The sequence below is a fragment of the Pangasianodon hypophthalmus genome, chromosome 4 (genome assembly GCF_027358585.1).
Source record: "Pangasianodon hypophthalmus isolate fPanHyp1 chromosome 4, fPanHyp1.pri, whole genome shotgun sequence".
Taxonomy (NCBI): Eukaryota; Metazoa; Chordata; class Actinopteri; order Siluriformes; family Pangasiidae; genus Pangasianodon; species Pangasianodon hypophthalmus.
Window position 1 is genome coordinate 31,477,229 of NC_069713.1, and position 20,008 is coordinate 31,497,236.

At 40.1% G+C, this 20,008-nt stretch overlaps 1 protein-coding gene across 1 annotated transcript in view; it reads left to right on the forward strand.

The window, feature by feature from the left end:
* The window catches only part of hs6st1a (heparan sulfate 6-O-sulfotransferase 1a), a 108,815-nt gene extending 90,700 nt beyond the window's left edge, over positions 1 to 18,115 (forward strand). The window contains exon 2 of the mRNA XM_026937167.3: positions 14,691 to 18,115. Within this exon, the coding sequence (XP_026792968.1) occupies positions 14,691 to 15,402 (712 nt within the window). The 3' untranslated portion in view covers positions 15,403 to 18,115. The remainder of the gene's footprint in view (positions 1 to 14,690) is intronic.
* Positions 18,116 to 20,008: the final 1,893 nt, after the last annotated feature.

Genomic DNA, 20,008 nt, shown 5'->3' on the forward strand with positions numbered 1-20,008 from the left:
CAAAAGCTCATTGAAATCTCTCTCTCTCTCTCTCTCTCTCTCTCTCTCTCTCTCTCTCTCTCTCTCTCTCTCTCTCTCTCTCTCTCTCTCTCTCTCTCTCTCTCTCTCTCTCTCTCTTGCTCGCTTGATCCCACTCTCCATGAATTTGCTGCCTACTGCTGTGCTGTTTGCTATTCCTGCTGGCACTTCAGAGTTAAGTGATCTAACCATGGAAATCCTGTGTGTATTCGTGTGTTTGTACATGTGAGAACGTGCAGGAGAGACGGAAAGCGAACGATTTAGTAGGTCACTATTAGTCTGCCAGTGTTGTCTCGCTCAAGTGTTTATTGCACAAAATCCCATCCTTGTGATTTAGGCTGTAGTGTATATCATGTATTAGGGCTTGGATAGACTAGTGGACTGATACATTCACCACACGGCCGTGAGGCAGATGGTAAAGAAAGCAGGCTAAATGTACTTTGTCTGAAAAGGAGGATCGATTGCATTGAAGGTTTCTTCCTGATGTGTTCTCGGGAGTTTTTTTTCTTGCCACTGTCATCTCTGGCTTGTACATAAGGGATCTAAATCTACATCTGGATTTCTGTAACGCAGTTAATTTGCTGTCTTTTTAAAACTAAATAAAAAAATGTAATGAATTCTGTCACGACCGGCGCTATGCGAAAGTGCCACGGGTTGCATATCTCTACCTCTCATAGCTTCGAGCCTGTCAATGGCATGCTTGTTTTCAGACGCTCCTGAGCCCTTATGAGTCATTATCAGCCTGCAAAAGAATCCCAGACACTGCTGTAGACGTCGCATCCACCATTCAAGTCAAGAAGGACAGTCATTGCGCTATACGAAAGGCTCTGCTGATGGATACGAGCTTCCATACTGCGAAGTCTCAATTACTGAATAGTGCAATATGATACACAGATTTTATTGCACTATTTACTGCACTATTTTATTTAACTATATTGTTAACAGTGTAATGTAAAAGGCACTGATGCTCGTGTATGGTTGTTATTTAAATCTTTTAATTCAGTTTTTGCTTTAACGAACTAGTTGGCTACTTTTTCGCATTACGGGTCAGCTGGCAAAAAACGAATAGCCGTGCAACCCCAGCCATGTACGCATGGGTGAGACAGAGAGAGATGTCTGTCCTTGTGTTGAAGGTTGACAATACAGCATTTTCACACCTTGAATTGATTTCCTGACACATCGGTGTGTTTGTGCTTGTTCACACACGTGTTTATGGGATGCTCGCTGCTGTCAGAGAGACAGGAAGCAGACACATTTTGACTGATAGATCACATCTCTGATGTGATGTCGGAAAGCTTCGGCGCTTTATAAACAGCGTCCTGCCTTTTGGAGGCAAAACAAATACATAACACCGTCTGTGAAGCGGAAACTGGCTGCTGGTATGTGAATATGCTCTGAGCTACCATTTTTTATTATGTCTACTGATCTAGTAAGTAAATAAATAAGGAAGTTGTGCAATCTGAGATGCTTTTCTGCTCACCACGGTTGTAAAGAGTGGTTGTTTGAGTTACTTTAACCTTCCTGTCAACTTCAACCAGTCTGGCCGTACTGTGACTGTGTGTGTGTGTGTGTGTGTGTGTGTGTGTGTAAAGTGTGTGTGTGTGTGTAAAGTGTGTCTGGTCGAGTCACAGACACACTCACCTTTCTCCCATGGGCTGGTACTGTATTGCTTAAGCAAACAATTCTGATCTATTTACCCATTAGATCAATTCGATTAAGGAGAAACTCAATAGACAAAGTGAAAAACAGAGCAGTCCATCAACAGGTATTTACCATAAAGTGTAAGAAATGTCAGCGTCTGTAATAATGTAGCTTATATTGCATAATACAAAGAACGTAAACACATGAGTTATATTTGCGGATATTTGCACAGTATTCCCAGAATATTCTCCAGTTTCCACCCTGACCAGGATAAAGAGGTTACTGAAAATATGAGTGAAGATTTTAATGTCAGTACTGCAGCACTGTTCTTTAATGTCAAATGCCTTGAAGGTATTTACAATCTGATGTAATTTTCTCTTCAACAGAGTTAAAAAGATGGATAAAGTGTACAAGAGAATAATAAATCAGGTTCTATGCAGGTTCTCTGTACAGCCATCATAAAGGCATTGCTTTGTTCTGCTTTTTTTTAAATTTTTTTAAAAAGATACCAGTTTATAAGTCAATAAGGCATTGTGCACATGTTGGGTACATTCAGGGGAAATTAAAAAAAAAAAGTTATATGTAGAACCCTGCAAGAAGAACCACTTGAGAAAGCTAGAACCATTAACCATTCCAAGGAACGCTTGAGGAAACCTCTTTGTATGCAGCATAGATAATCGTGTACTAATTACAGAAGAATTAATCTGCATTGTAGTTTTTTTTTTTTTATAGCAGTGGGCAAATCATTAGCACAGAGCAGTTAAACAAACAGAGAGAACATAAAGATGCTAGCCAGATTCAAATAATATTTATTTTTGATGCAAGGACAGAACTCTCCACAGCTAATAACGTTGGCGGACTTTTTGTCGAGGGCGTCAATGTGAAGTGCTACATTATGAACTGTGTTAGAAGAGTATCCTATTCTCATATACACACTTTTTTCCACCTTTAGCTTGTATTAATGTGCTTAACTAGCAAACTAGCTCACCATACATTTATTATCTCACATTAGCTGCCACAATTAGCTAGCTAAAAAATAATAATTATTCATCCACCCCTGTTTTAGATATGTAATATATTTAATGATCTATTTTCGGAACCAGACTTCTAGGTATCACTAGGTATAACGTCTGGTACTTTTCATGTACTTTTCAGGTGGATAAGAATAGCGTATTTTAAGTGATATTGCAAATACCCAACCATAGACTTTTGTGGAGTCCACAAGCAAGGATATCTCCTTTACTAATCACTAACCATTCCAAATTGAACTCAGGAATTACTTGTAAAGACTTTACAGAGTGTTCAAAATTTTGAAAACTGGTACATGTAGATTCAAGATTCTAAATCTTGCACTAAAGGTGGTTTTTAAATCTCATTTGAATCCCATCCCCAAAGGAATTCTGACCAATCATATCCACCCCCCCAGAAAGTACGACCAATCCTGCAGGCTCCTTACAGTTATTATCGTTTACACCTGCGATAGTTTCTGACCAACTTCATTGGTTCTATTTGTCAAATATTTTTGATGGGTCCAATGGGATCCCAGTCCCGATGCACACCTCTAGCTTGTATAAAACATAATCAGATGCTTCATTGAAGTGACTGAACATCATCTTACAAGAAGGTGAAGCAGGTCATTTGCATGTTCCAAAAAAGTCTCCAAATCTCTGAATGGAGACAATGACCATGCAAACACTTTAAGAAATCTGAATTTTTTCACCATGTTTTTGTGTTAAATCCAAGCAAAGTGTTCAACATTTTCATTGCTGAATGTGCCATGCAACCATAAATAGGTTATTTGCCATTTTGGGTTCCATTCTGAAAGCTAGCTAGTGGATTTACACAATTGGATTTAATCTTCCTCCTTTTGCCTGTGTTTTAAAGGTCCTTTAGTACAATTTTATAAGCTTCATCCTTTCTAATACATTCAATTTTTTTTGTCGGATGTCTGCATCTGCCCATAAATCTAGCAAGAGTTTTATGTGTCATGCTCAAATTCTCCAATTTTGACATGGCTTTCAGTTTCTAATGGGACATACGAAAAAGGTTGAAGGTTGCATGCAGGGATGCCCCAATCTTGTCCTGGAGGGTCGGAGTTTAGTATAGTTTGGTGATTTCCTTGCTGGAAGACACCTGATTCAACTCATTAGTTAAATATTGCATATTTACAGTATTGTCATCCTAACAGCCATTTCCCATGACCTGTAAAGCATACGGAATTAGAGATTCGGTCTTGACTATTGCAGGAGGCTTGTTCTGAGGCTCGATCCTGGTTAAAAATATATCAAGCCTTTATCAGCCAAATGGAAAGGGACCAGGAATCCTGGAACTAACTTCAAGCACCAAGTTTGGCCCACAATGGAAAAGGGGCTATTGACTCCAGGCTCATTTCCAAATTGGGATCTACTGGGGCAGCACTTTGCCCATTCTTTTCTACCTCAAAACAGGCAGACTTTGAGCAAATGGTCCCCATCTCTTTTCAGAGGCCACAATGGACAGTCATTAGGCACTTCTAGCAGCTAAGAGAGGCTTTTAGAGACCTTGTTAGCGATTAAAGGTGGCTAATACACAGCCAGGGGTTCAGTCTGTTTGGCATGTGCTTGTGGCATGTGGAGAAAATAGTAGCTTGGGGTAAAAGACAGCGATCCGATGAGTGGAAAGAAGGATGGAACTGCAGGAGAGGAGAGGAAGGAGAGCAATAGACATTGCCACAAAACAGCTTTACAGAAATCCAGATGTAGATCTGGATCCCTAATGAGCAAATCAGAGGCAACAGTGGCAAGGAAAACTCCCTGAGATGACATGATAAAGAAACCTTGAGAGGAAAGGTGAGATTTTGACATAAACTGTTTTTTTTTTTTTGTTTTTTTTTTTTTTGTTTTTTTTTGTTTTTTTTTTGTTTTTGGGGGAGGAAGTGCAAATTCATGTGGGACCATCTACAGCAGCAGAAAGTGAGTCACATGTGCAGAAAGCTCCGAGCAGAAGTGCGATTTGCTTTGTATGATGTAATTTTCCTGCCACATTGTGAGAGTACAGAAACCAATAAACAGTTTCACTAGTCAAAATAAGTTTCGTCAATATTTACTCGAGGGAAATTTGTGTGTATTCAGAGTCGGGTTGCGCACCTGCTTAAGTTGATTTTCTGAGCAACCCATTCAGAGTATGCAAATCACCTGTGTGTGTGTGGTTCCTGCTCCGAGGTTGGCAGATTTATTTATTTATTTTTGGTAGAAGCGTCCAAGACGGGGTTTGTCAACAGCCCCTAGACGGCCGCTTTTAAGCACAAGCACAGAAAACTGTGGACTGACGAGGGAAATAGCTTATTTTATTCCCTTTGCTGTCAAAAGTAATAAGATGTAACATAAAACCAAGAAACAAAAAAAAAATCATATGATATCTGAATGAGAAGATGGCAAGCATCCAAAACAGGAGTATTTTGCGTAACTTCCGAATAGCATCGTAGTCTGTAACTAAATATCAGTATGTGCAATTTTGGTATTAATTCCTTAATACTGCCCAAGGTCATCTTCACTGGTAGAGAGAGTCTCCGTTGAGTGGTGATGCTTTTGGAGTACTACTTTAATGGGTTGATGACATTTGGCTGAGAGTGAGAGTGCAAAACTGAGGATGTAGCTTTAAATAGAAGGAGGGGACAGACTTTTCAAATGGAAGGATCTCTGCAGTAAAATACCTCCATTCTGAAGATAGTCAATGGACCCTACTTGACCCTTGTACGAAGAAAATTGTGTGTGTGTGTGTGTGTGTGTGTGTGTGTGTGTGTGTGTGTGTGTGTGTGTGTGTGTGTGCGCGCCTTTTACTTTGCTTAGAAAGAACAGCATTGTCTGGTCACTATCTGCTAAACTTATTTGTCTCTCAAGATCTGTGTGTGTGTGTGTGGACCTTCACACTTACATAACATGTTCCTCCTCCTTGGTTCATTATCTCTTCTCATTATGTGCTTCAGTTCCGTCTGGAGAGCCGCAGGCATGTGTGTGGTGCATGGAAGAAGTAAAGCGGGATATTTACCTGCTCCAATGAGACACTGGCATGCCCTGTGCTGGCCCGGCCAATTACTCTAAAGAGGCAGCAGCAGGCATCTTAGCAGCAGGCATTTCAGCTTTCGTTTTAATAAGACACCTGCTGGAGGGGCCAAAAGACCTGCAGGTTCCATCATCCTCCCACAGTCCTTATACACTTGCTGTCAAAACTCGCCTTACCGAATTCCATCGTTAAAGTTATTTATGTACTGGATGGAGCTTGTTATTGTGCAGTGGAACGGAGGATTGGTGGAACGCTGCCGTCATCGTGCTATCAATAATGTGTGTGGGTAATGATGATACTATAGTTAGATGTCCGTGTCACAGCAAGAACAGGGGGAAAAAAAATACCTGATTTTTCTCGGAGATGCTGTCATACGCGAAATGGCTGTTTGCTTTTATTATACTGTTCTTAATGGGGTCTCTGGATGCGCTGGCGTTTAGTATTCAAGTCATATTCAGAGCAAATGAAACCATTTTTGGTGCAGATTTCAAGCCCTGAATGATATCCTTGAAAGTAGAACGCGAACTAGCAGAAGCAGATGATTAATGGTTCTATCCTCCGCAAACAAAACATATACCTAGTCAAGACGAGACAGCCTCGCATCAGTCAACCAAGAACAGATTTTAAAGCTGTAGACGAGTTGGAATAGTTGCTTATTGTAGTCAGGCGTGTGTTACGAGTCTAAACACCACCACCAAAAAATTGAATCTAACAAGCATTTAAACATTATCGCAGTTTCGTCGTTAACAATGGCGCCATTTTGCTCTTCGGTGAGTAACCCAGATGAGTTTTTTTTTTTTTTTTTTTTTTTTTTTTTAAAACATGGAATCAGCAAATTCGCAAAAGGAGCACCGTGGTGAACTAGCATTGATGCTAATCATATGATGACATGAAGGACTTTCTAATTATTTAATTAAATTTTATTGATTAATTAAATAGATTGATCTCATTATTCAAAATTACAATATTATTAAAAAAATATATATATATATAGAAAATGAATGATTGAACTTTTCTTCTTCTCGAGATCTTCAGGAAATTTGGAGGATGCAATTTCCTGTTGTAGAACAACGAATAGAAATTTGACATGGAAATGAAGTTGACTGAATGCAATGGGACAGAAATGTAGATTTATTCATAAATATAATGGACGACTAATGGAAACGGATTCAATAAGATTCAATACACAAGTTTATTGAAGTATTTAATGATTATATTTCATGGAAAAGTGTAGTTATCAAGTGCAGGCTCTCGGGGAAGTCTTGGTACTGCAGGAGTGCTGGGTATGACTAATCATCATAATACTTGTAATACTTTGAACACATCTCTGTGTAGAACCTTAGGTGTGTTTAAATGTGTAAACAATACCAGGTGGGAATGAGTGTGTGTGTGTGTGTCTGTGCTGTAGGCTGGATGTAAAAGTGTGTGTGTGTGTGTGGTTGTGTTCATGTTGCATCTCTCCCAGGCACTCCATCGCCGCTCAGAGCCTGGAGCTAATTAGGATGTGGTGATTGATTAGGCTGCAGTAATTAGCTTTTGTTATGTAGATGAAACTCCCATCGGGTTGAAATTGATTAGCCGACGCTCGTCTCTGGAGACAGTGTTCGCAAATCGAGTGCCACAGGTTTCATTCACTGTTTTAAAGCCTACTTTACCTCAGAGTTCTTCATCAAACACTGTTTTAAACCACACTGGCAGGCGAGCTAGCTTAAGATATTGACAGCAACGCTAACAGGAGTTTTCTTTAGCAAGCGACTTAGCTTGGATACAGTTTAATACAAATGACAATATTATATTATTATTACAACGGTTGACCATGTTACATGTTACAATGGTTCGCTTGAAGGTACTTGATACTTCACCTCAGAAATCTTAACTTGGCTAAATTCATGCTAGGACTCTCATTAGCATATTTAGTAGTTTGTCATTCTCGTTATTAGCGATGTTATATTCGCATTTTTGGACCGTTTTTAAACTTATTTTTACTCAATATCATTTTCTAAGCGTAATAATGAATGACTTTTCCTAATTTTATGGAAACCACTCCTCCGAATGGTTTTAATTTCATAAAAATACTGACAGAAATGTCTATATAGAGACCTTAGCTATAAATCACCTGGTGTATATTACAATTTTGTACATAGCTATATGCTCTAATGTTGTTTTACTTATAATATCAAACAATATAAATTTTTTTTCCATGGTTTCTTTGCTGTTAATGGCTGCGTTTTGCGTCTTACGTAACAGGGTTGACTTTTTAGCGTAGAATTAATTAATTAGCAAATACACAAAATATGGATAAAGACATTAAGGACTTCTAATGATTAGCTTTTTTTTTTTTTTTTGGGTTAATTTACTTTCAATCTATAAAATGGGAAAAGTTTAGGTTGCATTTTCAAAGTGACGTCGTCAGTCAACATCACAACAGAAAGAACGGGAGAGCTTACTTTTCTTCTTCTCATGATCTTCAGGAAATTTGGATGAAGCAACTTCCTGTTGAACATGTGACTTGTGGAATATGTGGAATATTTCTTAGGGGTGAATTCAAGTAACAGGATTGAGTGAACAATGTGAGACACTAAAATGTATGTTTTTTTTTTTATATTTAATGGATTCACACATTAATGGAAAAATAATAAAATTTTTAATGGTTATAGTTAAAAGTTACAGTGGGCTGGGATGCGCATGATGATGTTTACTGAGTGAATGTTATTAGGTCCAAAGAAAGGGGGAAAAAAAATAGGTTAATTGCGAAATTCTCATTTTTATATCCAAGAGCATTGCAAGCTGTAATTTTGCTCTAATCTTTGGTTCATCTTTTGATGCATCAGTTCCAAGCTGATGAAATCAGAGAGTTTTCCTGTTGAAGGAAAGAGTTTTTGTGTGTGTGTGTGTGTGTGTTGAGGAAGGATGCCCTCTAACCTGGCCGGGAAGATGTTTATATGTGTCTGAGTGAAGAAAAGCAGACCAAAGCAGTGAGGGGGAAGAGACCGCTACCCTATTTGCCCCTGCAGGATTCTTCCGTTTGACTGACGCCGGCTATTAACTGGAGCAGGACGCATTCATCCCTGAGCTAATGCTAATGCGCCCCTCCATTTCCTAATGCAGTGCAAGCCATGCACTTCTTCAGACTGTCTCTCACTTAATGTAATTACAGACATGCCTGCGTGCTCAGGCTGTTTATCCCAATAAGAGCCTCCGAAGGTACTTCTGTTTAGACCTGCAGAATCATCTTTAGGCCAAGAGCCAGACAGTATGAGTTAGTAAACTATATATGAAGCCCAAATATTCTTTCAACAGTCCTGAAAAGTGTGCTGAACTGAAACGAACTCACCGGTAGCCCCCAAAACAAACGCCTATGCGTTTCCTCTTGGCAGATTTCAATCCAGTTCAGTTCAGCTTTATATATATATAGCGCATTAAACACCAGATATTGTTCCAAGGATGTTTAGTGTGACGCAGGACAAGCTTTATGATTACAGCAGCAGCTCTCGAGTACAAATCTACAGTATCAATGTGAGATTATCCGCTGAAGCAAAGGTGACACTCGGACATAAACTGTTTTTGAGAAGTGCAAATCTTTCGGGTATCCGTGTGGGACCATCTACAGCAGTCAGTTATTTGCTTTCTTTTGCACTCGTAAAATTTGAGACAACACAATTGGGAGAGTCGTAGATTTCCCTCCAGATTTAGGAGCGAGCGTGTGGGACTGATATTTATGGCCACACACACACACACACACACACACACACACACACACACACAGAGTGTTAAATCTAGTCTTACTTGTTAGCCGAAGCGAAGGTCACATCCTAGTTTTGAACAAGGTGCCTTTGTGTGATTCTAGACAATGAGATCATTATATTAGTGATAGGTGTTACTACCAAAAAAAAAAAAAAGATTTTGGCAGTTCAACACACAATACACCCACAAACAGTCCATATGTGTAACTCAGCAGTGGAGATATTTAAGGAGAAAAAAAAATCCACACTTGCATATTAATCATATGATCCACGAAGCTTTGTTTTGTAATGAAATAGTACGTTTGCTCCGTTGTCACTTTGGGTAACGATTTCCTAAACTACCATCGATGCCATTCGACAACCTGCTGATGGTGGCACCAGTGGGAATTCCTCGCTACGGAAAGAGAGCGATGCAGCGGCACTTTAGTCCTTTAGTCTTTAGTCCAGCTCTCTCACTTCCTCATCTGTACACAGATCACCTTCCAAAGCTTCAACTTTGATGCAAATATCACCATCAAAAATAGCACCAGAATTGCTAAGCACATAAATATTGCAATCTGTACATAGTTATGTTAATACAGGCTAAAATGAACATGTAGAAACTGCTGGGTCACATCTTTAATTATTACCCATAATGCTCTCATACTCAGGCATAACAAGCCAAGTACGTAAATATGCTTTATTGGTTGCAAAGGACTGTGTGTGAATGACCATGACCCAGTGTGCTTGTTTGTATTAAATTGTGTAGGAGTGTGTGTGTAGACGAGACATGCCTGTGCCAGAAATTTTTTTTTTCTTCTCCCCATACAGCACCCAGAGCAATGATTCTCATCCCTTCATCCATTTCTTCCTCCCACCTCCATCCTTCACTGAACCACACCCTCACACTGCGCATTATACACACATTATAGGTCATGTGTACTTCTCTTCACAGCACTGTGTGTTACTGTAGTGCCTGAGTGCAGCTCAGGGATGTGGTGTTGTGTCAATTCGGTGAGTAAGCAGCACCACCACGTGGTCAATACCGGAAGTTCGTTTAGTCAAACGTCATTGTGGGGCTAACAACGCAGGATGAAGAAGAAATCGGAGAGCTCGTTACGACATTTCTGAGAGAACGAGAACGGGTGTAGTGACTGAGAGAACGTTCTCAATCATCTGTACTGTCATTAGCAGATTAACGATCAGCAGGCTGTCTGTGCTCGGGGTGCTGGTGTATATCAGAGCTGCTCTCATCATATGGGTTTTGATAAGAGTCATCTGTCAAAGTTCTACGTGTGTGTGTATGTGTGTGTGTGTGTGAGAGAGAGAGAGAGAGAGATATTAACCAGCCTCTCCTTGTCGCCGTTGGGTCGGGTTCAGAGAACATTAACTGCAGGACGTTTTATCTGCCTAAATCCATCATGTTCTGCAAATCTTTGATCACAGCATTGTGTGTGTGTGTGTGTGTGTGTGTGTGTGTGTGTGTGTGTGTGAGAGAGAGAGAGAGAGAGAGAGAGAGAGAGAGAGAGAGCGCATGTTTTCAAATAGTCCACACATGGACAGGAGTATATGCCAGTTTTGACCTTGTATGGACTTTTGTCTGGTCCTCATGATGAAAACTGCTTAAAAAAACAAAAGAAAGAGAAAGGAAAAAAAAAGAGCCAAAATGTTTTCTTCTGGTTATTGAAGTTAAGGATAGAGTTAGGTTTAGGTGTAGCATGGCATTAATTAGCTGTAAAAATTACCTCAGTTGAAGGTGCTCACAAGGATAGTATGAGAAGTGTGTGTGTATGTGTGTGTGTGTGTGTGTGTGTGTGTGTGTTAGCATATACATACTTTGTTTTTAAAAGTGTTTCCACATTTTTGTTTTATTTTCTTTATTTACACATATTTTATTCACTTTTTTTTCTACAGTGCCCTATTAATTGATTTCATCCTGGTTGGTCCTTTTACACTGTGTTCATTTTTTTTTTTTTTTTTTTCCAAATGAAAATGGGAAAACAAAAAAGAAAACATCATGATTTTGTTTTTCTTGACACAAAATAAATTAGGAAATTACTTAATTAAAAAAAAAAGTGTTTTTAAAGGAATAAACTATTGATTTGCTTTTAGTTGTTTCTACTTTGTTTTACCACAGGAAGTCCAGAAATCAAATATTCATGAGTCCAAATATTATATTAGGGCTTCAAAATATATCTAAATTATCGAAATATCGCAATATTGCGTATCGCAAGGGCTTGCGATAACTGGATGATTTTACTACTTCAAAAAATTACGAGAAGTCAAAGATTTAGGGCGATGCAGATAGCAGAGAATCCTTTCATGCATGTTGGTTATGACATTTTCAGTTTTTACTTATATAAATATGTAAATATAATTTAAACTGATTTTATACACTTATAGCATTATTGCACCACATCTCATTTTTCTTCAATATCGTGCAGCCCTGCCAAATACGAAAAAATGTCCAACTTCATTCTGTTTTCATAAGATATAATAAAACAGGGATAAATTAGATTTGAGTTGTATGTTGCGTCCTCTTTTACAGTCACCCTCTTGCAATATTTTTCCTTTTCCCCACCGCCACCCCCTCACTGGAGGACTGTTATGACTTTATTGATAGTTAAATGTCATTCATGAGGAACGACTTACAGTATATAAACATAAAGAATGAACAAATTAAACCAAAATTTCTTTAATCTACCCTTCTTGCTGCCAGGTCATTCTTGATCGTTTGTGAATTTTAGCCCCAAAATGAATCTGAAATAATGAGATATGAAAGCTTTTTAAAGTATTTATTGTTTTAAAGCCAAAACCTGTTTTCAAATCTTGAAATGAAAAATGACTGCAACATACACAGACTCCTGTCTCAACCCCTGATTTTATTAATGCAGCATCCAGAGGAAAGAATACATGAACATAGAGGACTAGAGAAGTGAGGCAGGAATCTGAGGGTGTTTGTGAAATGGAGAAAGAGATTATTGCGCAAGGTGTTCGTGTTGCCTTTATTTCCCCCTGTGGATCTGTGTGTCTATCTTTGGATCTTTGCAGTTTGTCTGTGTGTGTCCAGGGAGCTGGAGGTAGGCTGTCTGCTGTCAATTTGTCTGTTCATCCTGTACACCCTGAAGCCCACCTCTAATAAAGCGCCAGCACACCCGAGGCTCGGTGTTATTGCGATTATTGTCGCAGGATGACATGGCCAGGGACGGTGCAAAGCGGCGTTCCATCGCTCACAACACGAAAAGCTGAAAATTGCAATTCTCAAGACTGTTGTCCGTTTGTGAAAGGAGATGGAAGTCGTACGTTGTGTCAGTTGAAAGGAACAAACAGTAGTTATTTCCGGTTCTTATTTCTCAAAAGAGTGAGACTCCAGAGAGATCAGATTTACCAAAAGGAATGTTGTTAAATGTGGAAGTCCCTGCGAATGAGTTGTTGCTATGGAAATAATAACATATTAGAGAAGCGGACTAATACATTACTGTGATTCGTCCTGCAGCCTAAACTACTGTCAGAGCCTTCTGACCAATCAGATTTGAGAATTCAACAGTGTGTACCCATATAATGGTGCAGGCATTAATTAGAAGGTATTATGAAAAGCCTAAAGAAAATCGTTTATGCAAATGAGTTGCACAAATGAACACTTGTAGCATTACTAGCATTACTAGGGAAAAAAAGTGTCCTTTCAGCACTGAGCTTGCTTTCTTATGCACCACATTGCCAGATGGAGTGCGGTTTCTGTAGTTAATTTAATAATGTGAGATTGCAGGAGAGTATAGGATATGTGGCACTCATTAGTGTGTGTTTGTTTATTTCACTTGTGTGGTGAATAATAGACTGAAAAAGGCACAGGGAATGAAGTTAGAATCACAACCACTTTATACTTGCTTCTCGCTGTCTTCATCTCTCAAGCTCTCTTATTCAATTCAATTTTATTTATATAGCACTTTTAACAATGGACATTGTCACAAAGCAGCTTAACAGATATATATAAATTCAGGATATAAATTTAAAATTTATAAATTTGTCCCTAATGAGCAAGCCAAAGCCGATGGTGGCGAGGAAAAACTCCCTGAGACGACATGAGGAAGAAACCTTGAGAGGAACCAGAGTCGCATCCTCATCTAGGTGGTGTGTCTTTGTCCAAACAGACAGTTTCTTGTGAGCGATCAAGATGGCTGTGTAAGCTACTGATTTACTGGAAAAGATTTTGTTAGAGGGAAAATAAGGGAAATAAAAATAAGAAATTTGCTAATTTAGTTTTTGGTAGTAGTCATTCAAACAGTGATGGATGCATGGAATCCTTTTGGTTTCCCACTGTTGCATGTAAGTCTTCCTCATTGCACAACAGATACCAATCTGGGACTGTGACAGCTGAGGTCTGGATTATACTTGCTTTTAACTACGAGTACACGTTCGCAAAATGGCTATCACATGTATCCTCCAGTTGCGCAGAAATTGCATCTGCGTGGTGCAATACCAGTTTAAACGCACCTTACAGTGAGGGTGCTGTAATATGATAACGGTAAAATCATGTCAGCAACAAATGTGAAATGAACCCAATGAGTCCAACAAGTCATCAAACAACAAACTTCGCCATCAGTTTATTTAATGTGGTAGAATGATAGAAACATACTCTGTGTTTTGCGACAATTTCCCACTGTGTCCACCGTCTTCGCAACATAAACAACAAAACAGTCCTCCTGAACTGTGGTCATGTTCATTGTTGACCTACAAAATCTGAAAAAATAGTCAAGGAAGATATTCCAGTGTTTTGCTCCTACCCTGCCCCCTAGTGGATATAGCTTTTAATCCTCTAGATACACATAAGGTATGCGGATGACTCTGTGAACAGTGCTTCTCATATTGCAGCAATATGCGCATAGTGAAATTTAAATATATTTGCTTAACAGACACCCATGATTGGCAGGGAAGGCCATCACTCTCACCCTGAGATCAGGGCCAGTCCTGCTCACTCAGACTTCTGGCTATAGATAGCTGTGATATTGTCAGGATTTGAGCTTGCTATATCATGATGATCAGGCAAATTCTTTACCACTGCAACACTCGAGCCTTAAAAGAAAATGTTTCAACTTCAGTACTAATGTTGTTAGGAACAAAAAAAGAAGCTAGTAGCTTTGAATTTAATTGTAAGTGTGCTAATGAATGACTCGTATTATTAGCCATGCATTGTTTGCTCAGTACTTTGTAGTATTTCATTCAAAATGAAAATGAATCAAGTCTTTATTGATCCTTTCTCTCCTCCTGCAGGAAGTTCTACTACATCACCCTACTGAGGGACCCTGTGTCACGCTACCTCAGCGAGTGGCGACATGTCCAGCGGGGCGCTACCTGGAAGACGTCACTGCACATGTGTGACGGACGCACACCGACCCCAGAGGAGCTTCCACCCTGCTACGAAGGCACAGACTGGTCAGGCTGTACCTTGCAGCAGTTTATGGAGTGCCCCTACAACCTGGCCAACAACCGGCAAGTGCGCATGCTGGCCGACCTCAGCCTGGTGGGCTGCTACAACATGTCTTTCATCCCCGAGAAGAAGCGTGCTCAGATCCTGCTGGAGTCGGCCAAGAAAAACCTGCGTGACATGGCCTTCTTTGGTTTGACCGAGTTTCAACGCAAAACACAGTACCTTTTTGAGCGTACCTTCCACCTCAAGTTCATCCGACCATTTGTGCAGTACAACAGCACGCGTGCAGCCGGCGTTGACCTGGACAACGACACCATCCAGCGCATTGAGGAGCTCAATGAGCTGGACGTGCAGCTCTACGACTACGCGCGCGACCTTTTCCAGCAGCGTTATATGTATAAGAGGCAGCTGGAAAGGCGTGAGCAGAGGCTGAAGAACCTCCGACGCTCATCTGGCTCTATAGCTTCTCCCATGTTCCGGGATGAGGCGGGTGACTCGGATTCCTCGCGGTTGTCCACGGAAGATTACATGAACCATATTATTAATCGCTGGTAGCAGGATTGAAGGAACAAGAGGTGTAGAAGTTTGGAGAAATGAGAAAGGTGGTGCCGACCTCCGTGTCGGTGACCGGTATTCTCAGCCCCCCAGATTGTGAGCTACTGAACCTTACCAGGAAGACTTGACATCCAGTAAGCTCTTTCTGCCTCGATCATGCCTAGAATGACGTGAGGCTAAAGACCTTAACGACTCAAGGCACTAAGCCCACTTCAGCCTAAAAAGAGTTGAGTTCTGTGGGTTGAATAACTCTTAAATGCTAAAGACTATAGGAATTCTGTGCAAGGAATACCTTAAGAGAATGATCAAGGGAACATTGTATAGATATTTGCCTAAATGTCTGCTGCCATTTCAGCCATGGTTTTGAAATAATGTTCCATATCATAGTTTGGATGTTTTGTTTTCTTTTCAGGGTTCTTTTAAATGATTTTGTTCCCACCTCCTACAAGAGGTGTTTTTAAAGCACTGAGACCAACTATGCTGCCTAAAGTCTATTGTATGCAATTTTTCAGCTTCATTTAGTCATCGTTCAAAGAAAAGAAAAGTTGAGAAGAATTGTTTATTTTTATTTTGTCATTATGTTCGTTTTTATGACCAGATATGTGTGGACCGTAGCCATTATTTAAATTTACAGCATACTGTATGGGGTTAAGGTAGCTAATGGTGAAAGCTAAATCTGCACTGGGTAGTTGTCAAATATCTTATCTCATATCAACCCGGAAAAGTGGATTTAACCAGCACAGCCCCAAGTGTTACCCTGTGTTCACACTGGCCACATCATGCCATGACATTGTAGCCAGAAGTCATGCATTTTCAATGACAGATAGCAATTAGAGTGGCAAGAGGTGAAGCAACCATTTGTGCCTCAGAGTGGGCAGGGCAAGCAATGCAAAAAAAGTTGAGTGGACTTATGCAAGTAGGAAGTGAAAAATTTTGGCGACTACCAATGGGAGCGAGAGATCGGGGTATACTTGCCCCATAGTTATCCGTGTTTTTTGGTTCCAGGTATTGGTTACCAGTCACAGCTCCTCAACCAGCCAGTGATGCTCTTTGTGCTAAGCTTGAAGTGTATACGTCATGTCTTCACAGAATTGTCAGTGTTCATGCTGCAAATGGTTGTCAGTGTTTGCGAGGAGAAAACATTAGTCGACTTGTTCAAAAAATAAGTCAAGTGTGCACTGCATGGATGCCATTATTCCACAAGCATTTTTGGTTCTATTTTATTTGTACAGCGCTTTTAACAATAGACATAAATCCAGATGCCGCTCTAGATCCCTAGACAGAGCAAGCCAGAGGAGACAGTGGCAAGGAAAAACTCCCTGAGACTTCATGAGGAAGAAACCTTTAGAGGAACAAGAATTAAGACACCTCATCTAGGTGACACTGGATAGTGCGATTGTAAATTATTACCCCATACAGGTATAGAAGAGTTAAGACAAACAGTACTAAGTGGTTTGAAGGGATGTTGAGAATCCTGGGATGAGCACAGAACAGTCTTTATCATTATAGCAGTAGTCTTTCATAAAAATCCACGCTGTTCAGCTGAGACATCCTTCAGATTCTTTTCTTATTTGTCTTTAAATGGGTGGTTTTGCATACCTTCTGTAACTTCCCGTGTAGTTTGTACAGTCATAGCGCACACTAGCCAGGCAAAAGCAGGGAAACCATAGCAAATGTCAGTAACTCAGGATGTTAACGCCTACTAGCGACCAACATACCACTTGAGCAACATGGACAGTGTGAATGCAGGGTTAAAGGATACTGTTTAATATCTACATGGAAGACATCTTGATTCAGAAGAGTCTAAGCTGTATTTGAGTTTTAACCTGTTATGGGTTCTGCGTGTCTGAATGGAAAGGTAACAATGTCAACGCCTTGTCTTAGGCTTTATGGTAGTATTACAGACTGTTTCAGGAAAAAAAAAAAAAAAGGCTTCAGATCACAGTTAAAAAGCAGACACAGCCTGCATAAAGGTCATTGTTGTGCTCAGTTCCCCTTGACTACTCATTTTTGTATGGGTAAGAGTATGGATGTGTCTATTATTTATACATTCTATATAGTATGAATGTGCACACCATAGATTTTCTTTTGTGTGTGTGTGTGTGTGTGTGTGTCATGATGTCTTGCCATGGTCTGCAGGGAATGAAGCTAAAGTCAATATCACAAGCCTCCGCTAACTGCTCTCATTCTATCAACAACTGCACTTGACGACTAAACCCAACCGAGCCTGAAGAATGAAGCGGTGACATTTGGAAATGTGAGTTGGCCCACTGGAAATCTAGCTGTCTTCAAGCTAGCAGAAGAAACAATTGTATGTCTGGTCATTCAGTCGGACTATGAAAACCAAGAAACTACTGTTTTAGTGAGCGCGAATGCATATTTAACCAAATGCGAAATACTTTATACTACAAAAGAAGCTTGGCGTGACGTGTTCTCAAGGTTGCCTTTTCTCTAAAGTCATTCTCTTGATTTATGTCCTTTTCTTTCAAAGTCTGGCAACCTTATTGGGCAATCTGGTGTTCACAGCCCATATATTAATGTCCAACATGTAGGCTAATTACACACCTTCCTAAAAACCTACAGTGTCCCCTACGATGGCCCTGAATGTGGTCTCCAGTTTTTGTTCATCACATTCCAATTGTTCCAATTTTTGGTTCTTAGCATTGCACAAATGTATCACTGAAAGCCACAAATAAAAGAAATTTCATTTTTATATATGAATTAGTTGGATGTCTGTTTCCTACGAAAGTGTAAATCATACAAAATTCACAGCACACACATATGGTAGAGGTCCATGGAAGAGGAGATAACTCTTGGGAACAGGTGTATTTATATTGAGAGCACATGACACTTGAATTGCACTTATTGTATTCCACAAAAATGGACTCCATTCAACGAATAATGTGACTACTGATGGTTGCACCAGAACTAATTTAGGGGTTTCACATCAATGGAGGTGAATATTTAAGCAATCACAACTTTATTATTTTTTTATTTGTAAATAATTTGATCAACTATACTGAATCCGCTTACTTATTACAGAAGGATGCAAGATTATGTTCATTTCATTCATCTTCAGTAAGCGCTTTATCCTGATCAGGGTAACGGTGGAGCCGGAGCCTTTCCCAGGAACACTGGATGCAAGGTGGGAATGGACATAATGAGCAATAATATCAATTGTGGGTCTGGAAATTTTTTTTTTGTTTGTTTTTTCTACCTAATTTGGTCTTAGCCAGTTCCCACCCCCAGCCAGCTCTCCCCTGTCGTACGACAGCAAGCAACCAAGAAGGGTGAAGGCTACCACATGATTCCTGATGAAGCCACCCAGCGGCATCCTTTCAATGCTTTACTTCTGCTCCTGCAGTGTCACAGGCTGGCGTAACAGCATCACGGGGCAGCTATCTCGGAGGAAAGCGCTATCTACCGTCTTCCTCATACACGTGTGATTGGCTAGTGCGCCAGTAGTCAGGAGCCTAGGACGTCAAAAATTGTAGAGAAATGGAGGAAACAAATACGTAGCCCTGTGTCAGTATTAACAGATCGAACAAGAGTACAGGAAAATAAACTCCTGCTCTTTTGTTTTTAAGGGCTAAGAGTGAAATATGACCATTATACTGTACCTTATATTTGCGATCGTTGAAATTTTTTCTCTTATTAAATGCCATTGTAACTGCACCAGGAATGTCCCCCTGTGACATCAGCTTCATGGGAATAGTGAAAATACAGCACCAGAATCACAATTGCATTATATTTTAATTTTAACATATTTAATGTGTTTCAAGGGTAGAGTTTTCACACAAACACACACACACACACACATCTATCAGGTTGTTTTGTACTCATTAGGATTTCCATCTCCTGGAACAGATACACAGTATAACCAAAGTCATTTGTCCCATTTAGTGTAACCAGGAAGCGCAGCGGGGCAGTTCAGTCACATTACCAGAGATCTTTGCAACCACACACACACACACACACACACACACACACACACACACACACACACACACACACACACCTCCTTCCAGCAGAATCTGGAACCAAGCCCAAAGCCACAAAAGCGGCTGACTCAGACAAGTGCACTCTCCTCTGTAATTACAAAATGGATCCTTACTCTCTCTCTCTTTTTTTTTTTATCCTGTTGAAGTGGAAGGCTGAAAAGTCCAGCATCAGCAGCCGTTTGAAGCGGAGGAGGGCCATCATTCTAATTTCTCCCTGGACAACAGCCACAAGCGAGACTCTGGCGTATAACTTTTGTTCCGTGTGGATATAACGGGATTTCTCATATGCCAAATACCATAGAGCAGAGAAGATAAAGCGGCTACAGAGAGAATGAGCATCGCTATACATCAACCGAGTGTGTATTGAACCACAGACGGCACGGTACAATGAGCTTCTCATCTGAAGTGGCCGACAGAGCAATAACTAGAGGACAAGGAAGCGAAATCTTATCAAAACCATGTAATTGCAAAGTCGTATCTCTTTCAGAAGCTGAATATTTTCCAGTCAATACAGTATCAGAGCAAATTACATGCATACAGTTGCCACTGGGAATTAATTCGCAAAGTAATTTATGTTTATGGGTGTCGAGTAAAATGCATGACGG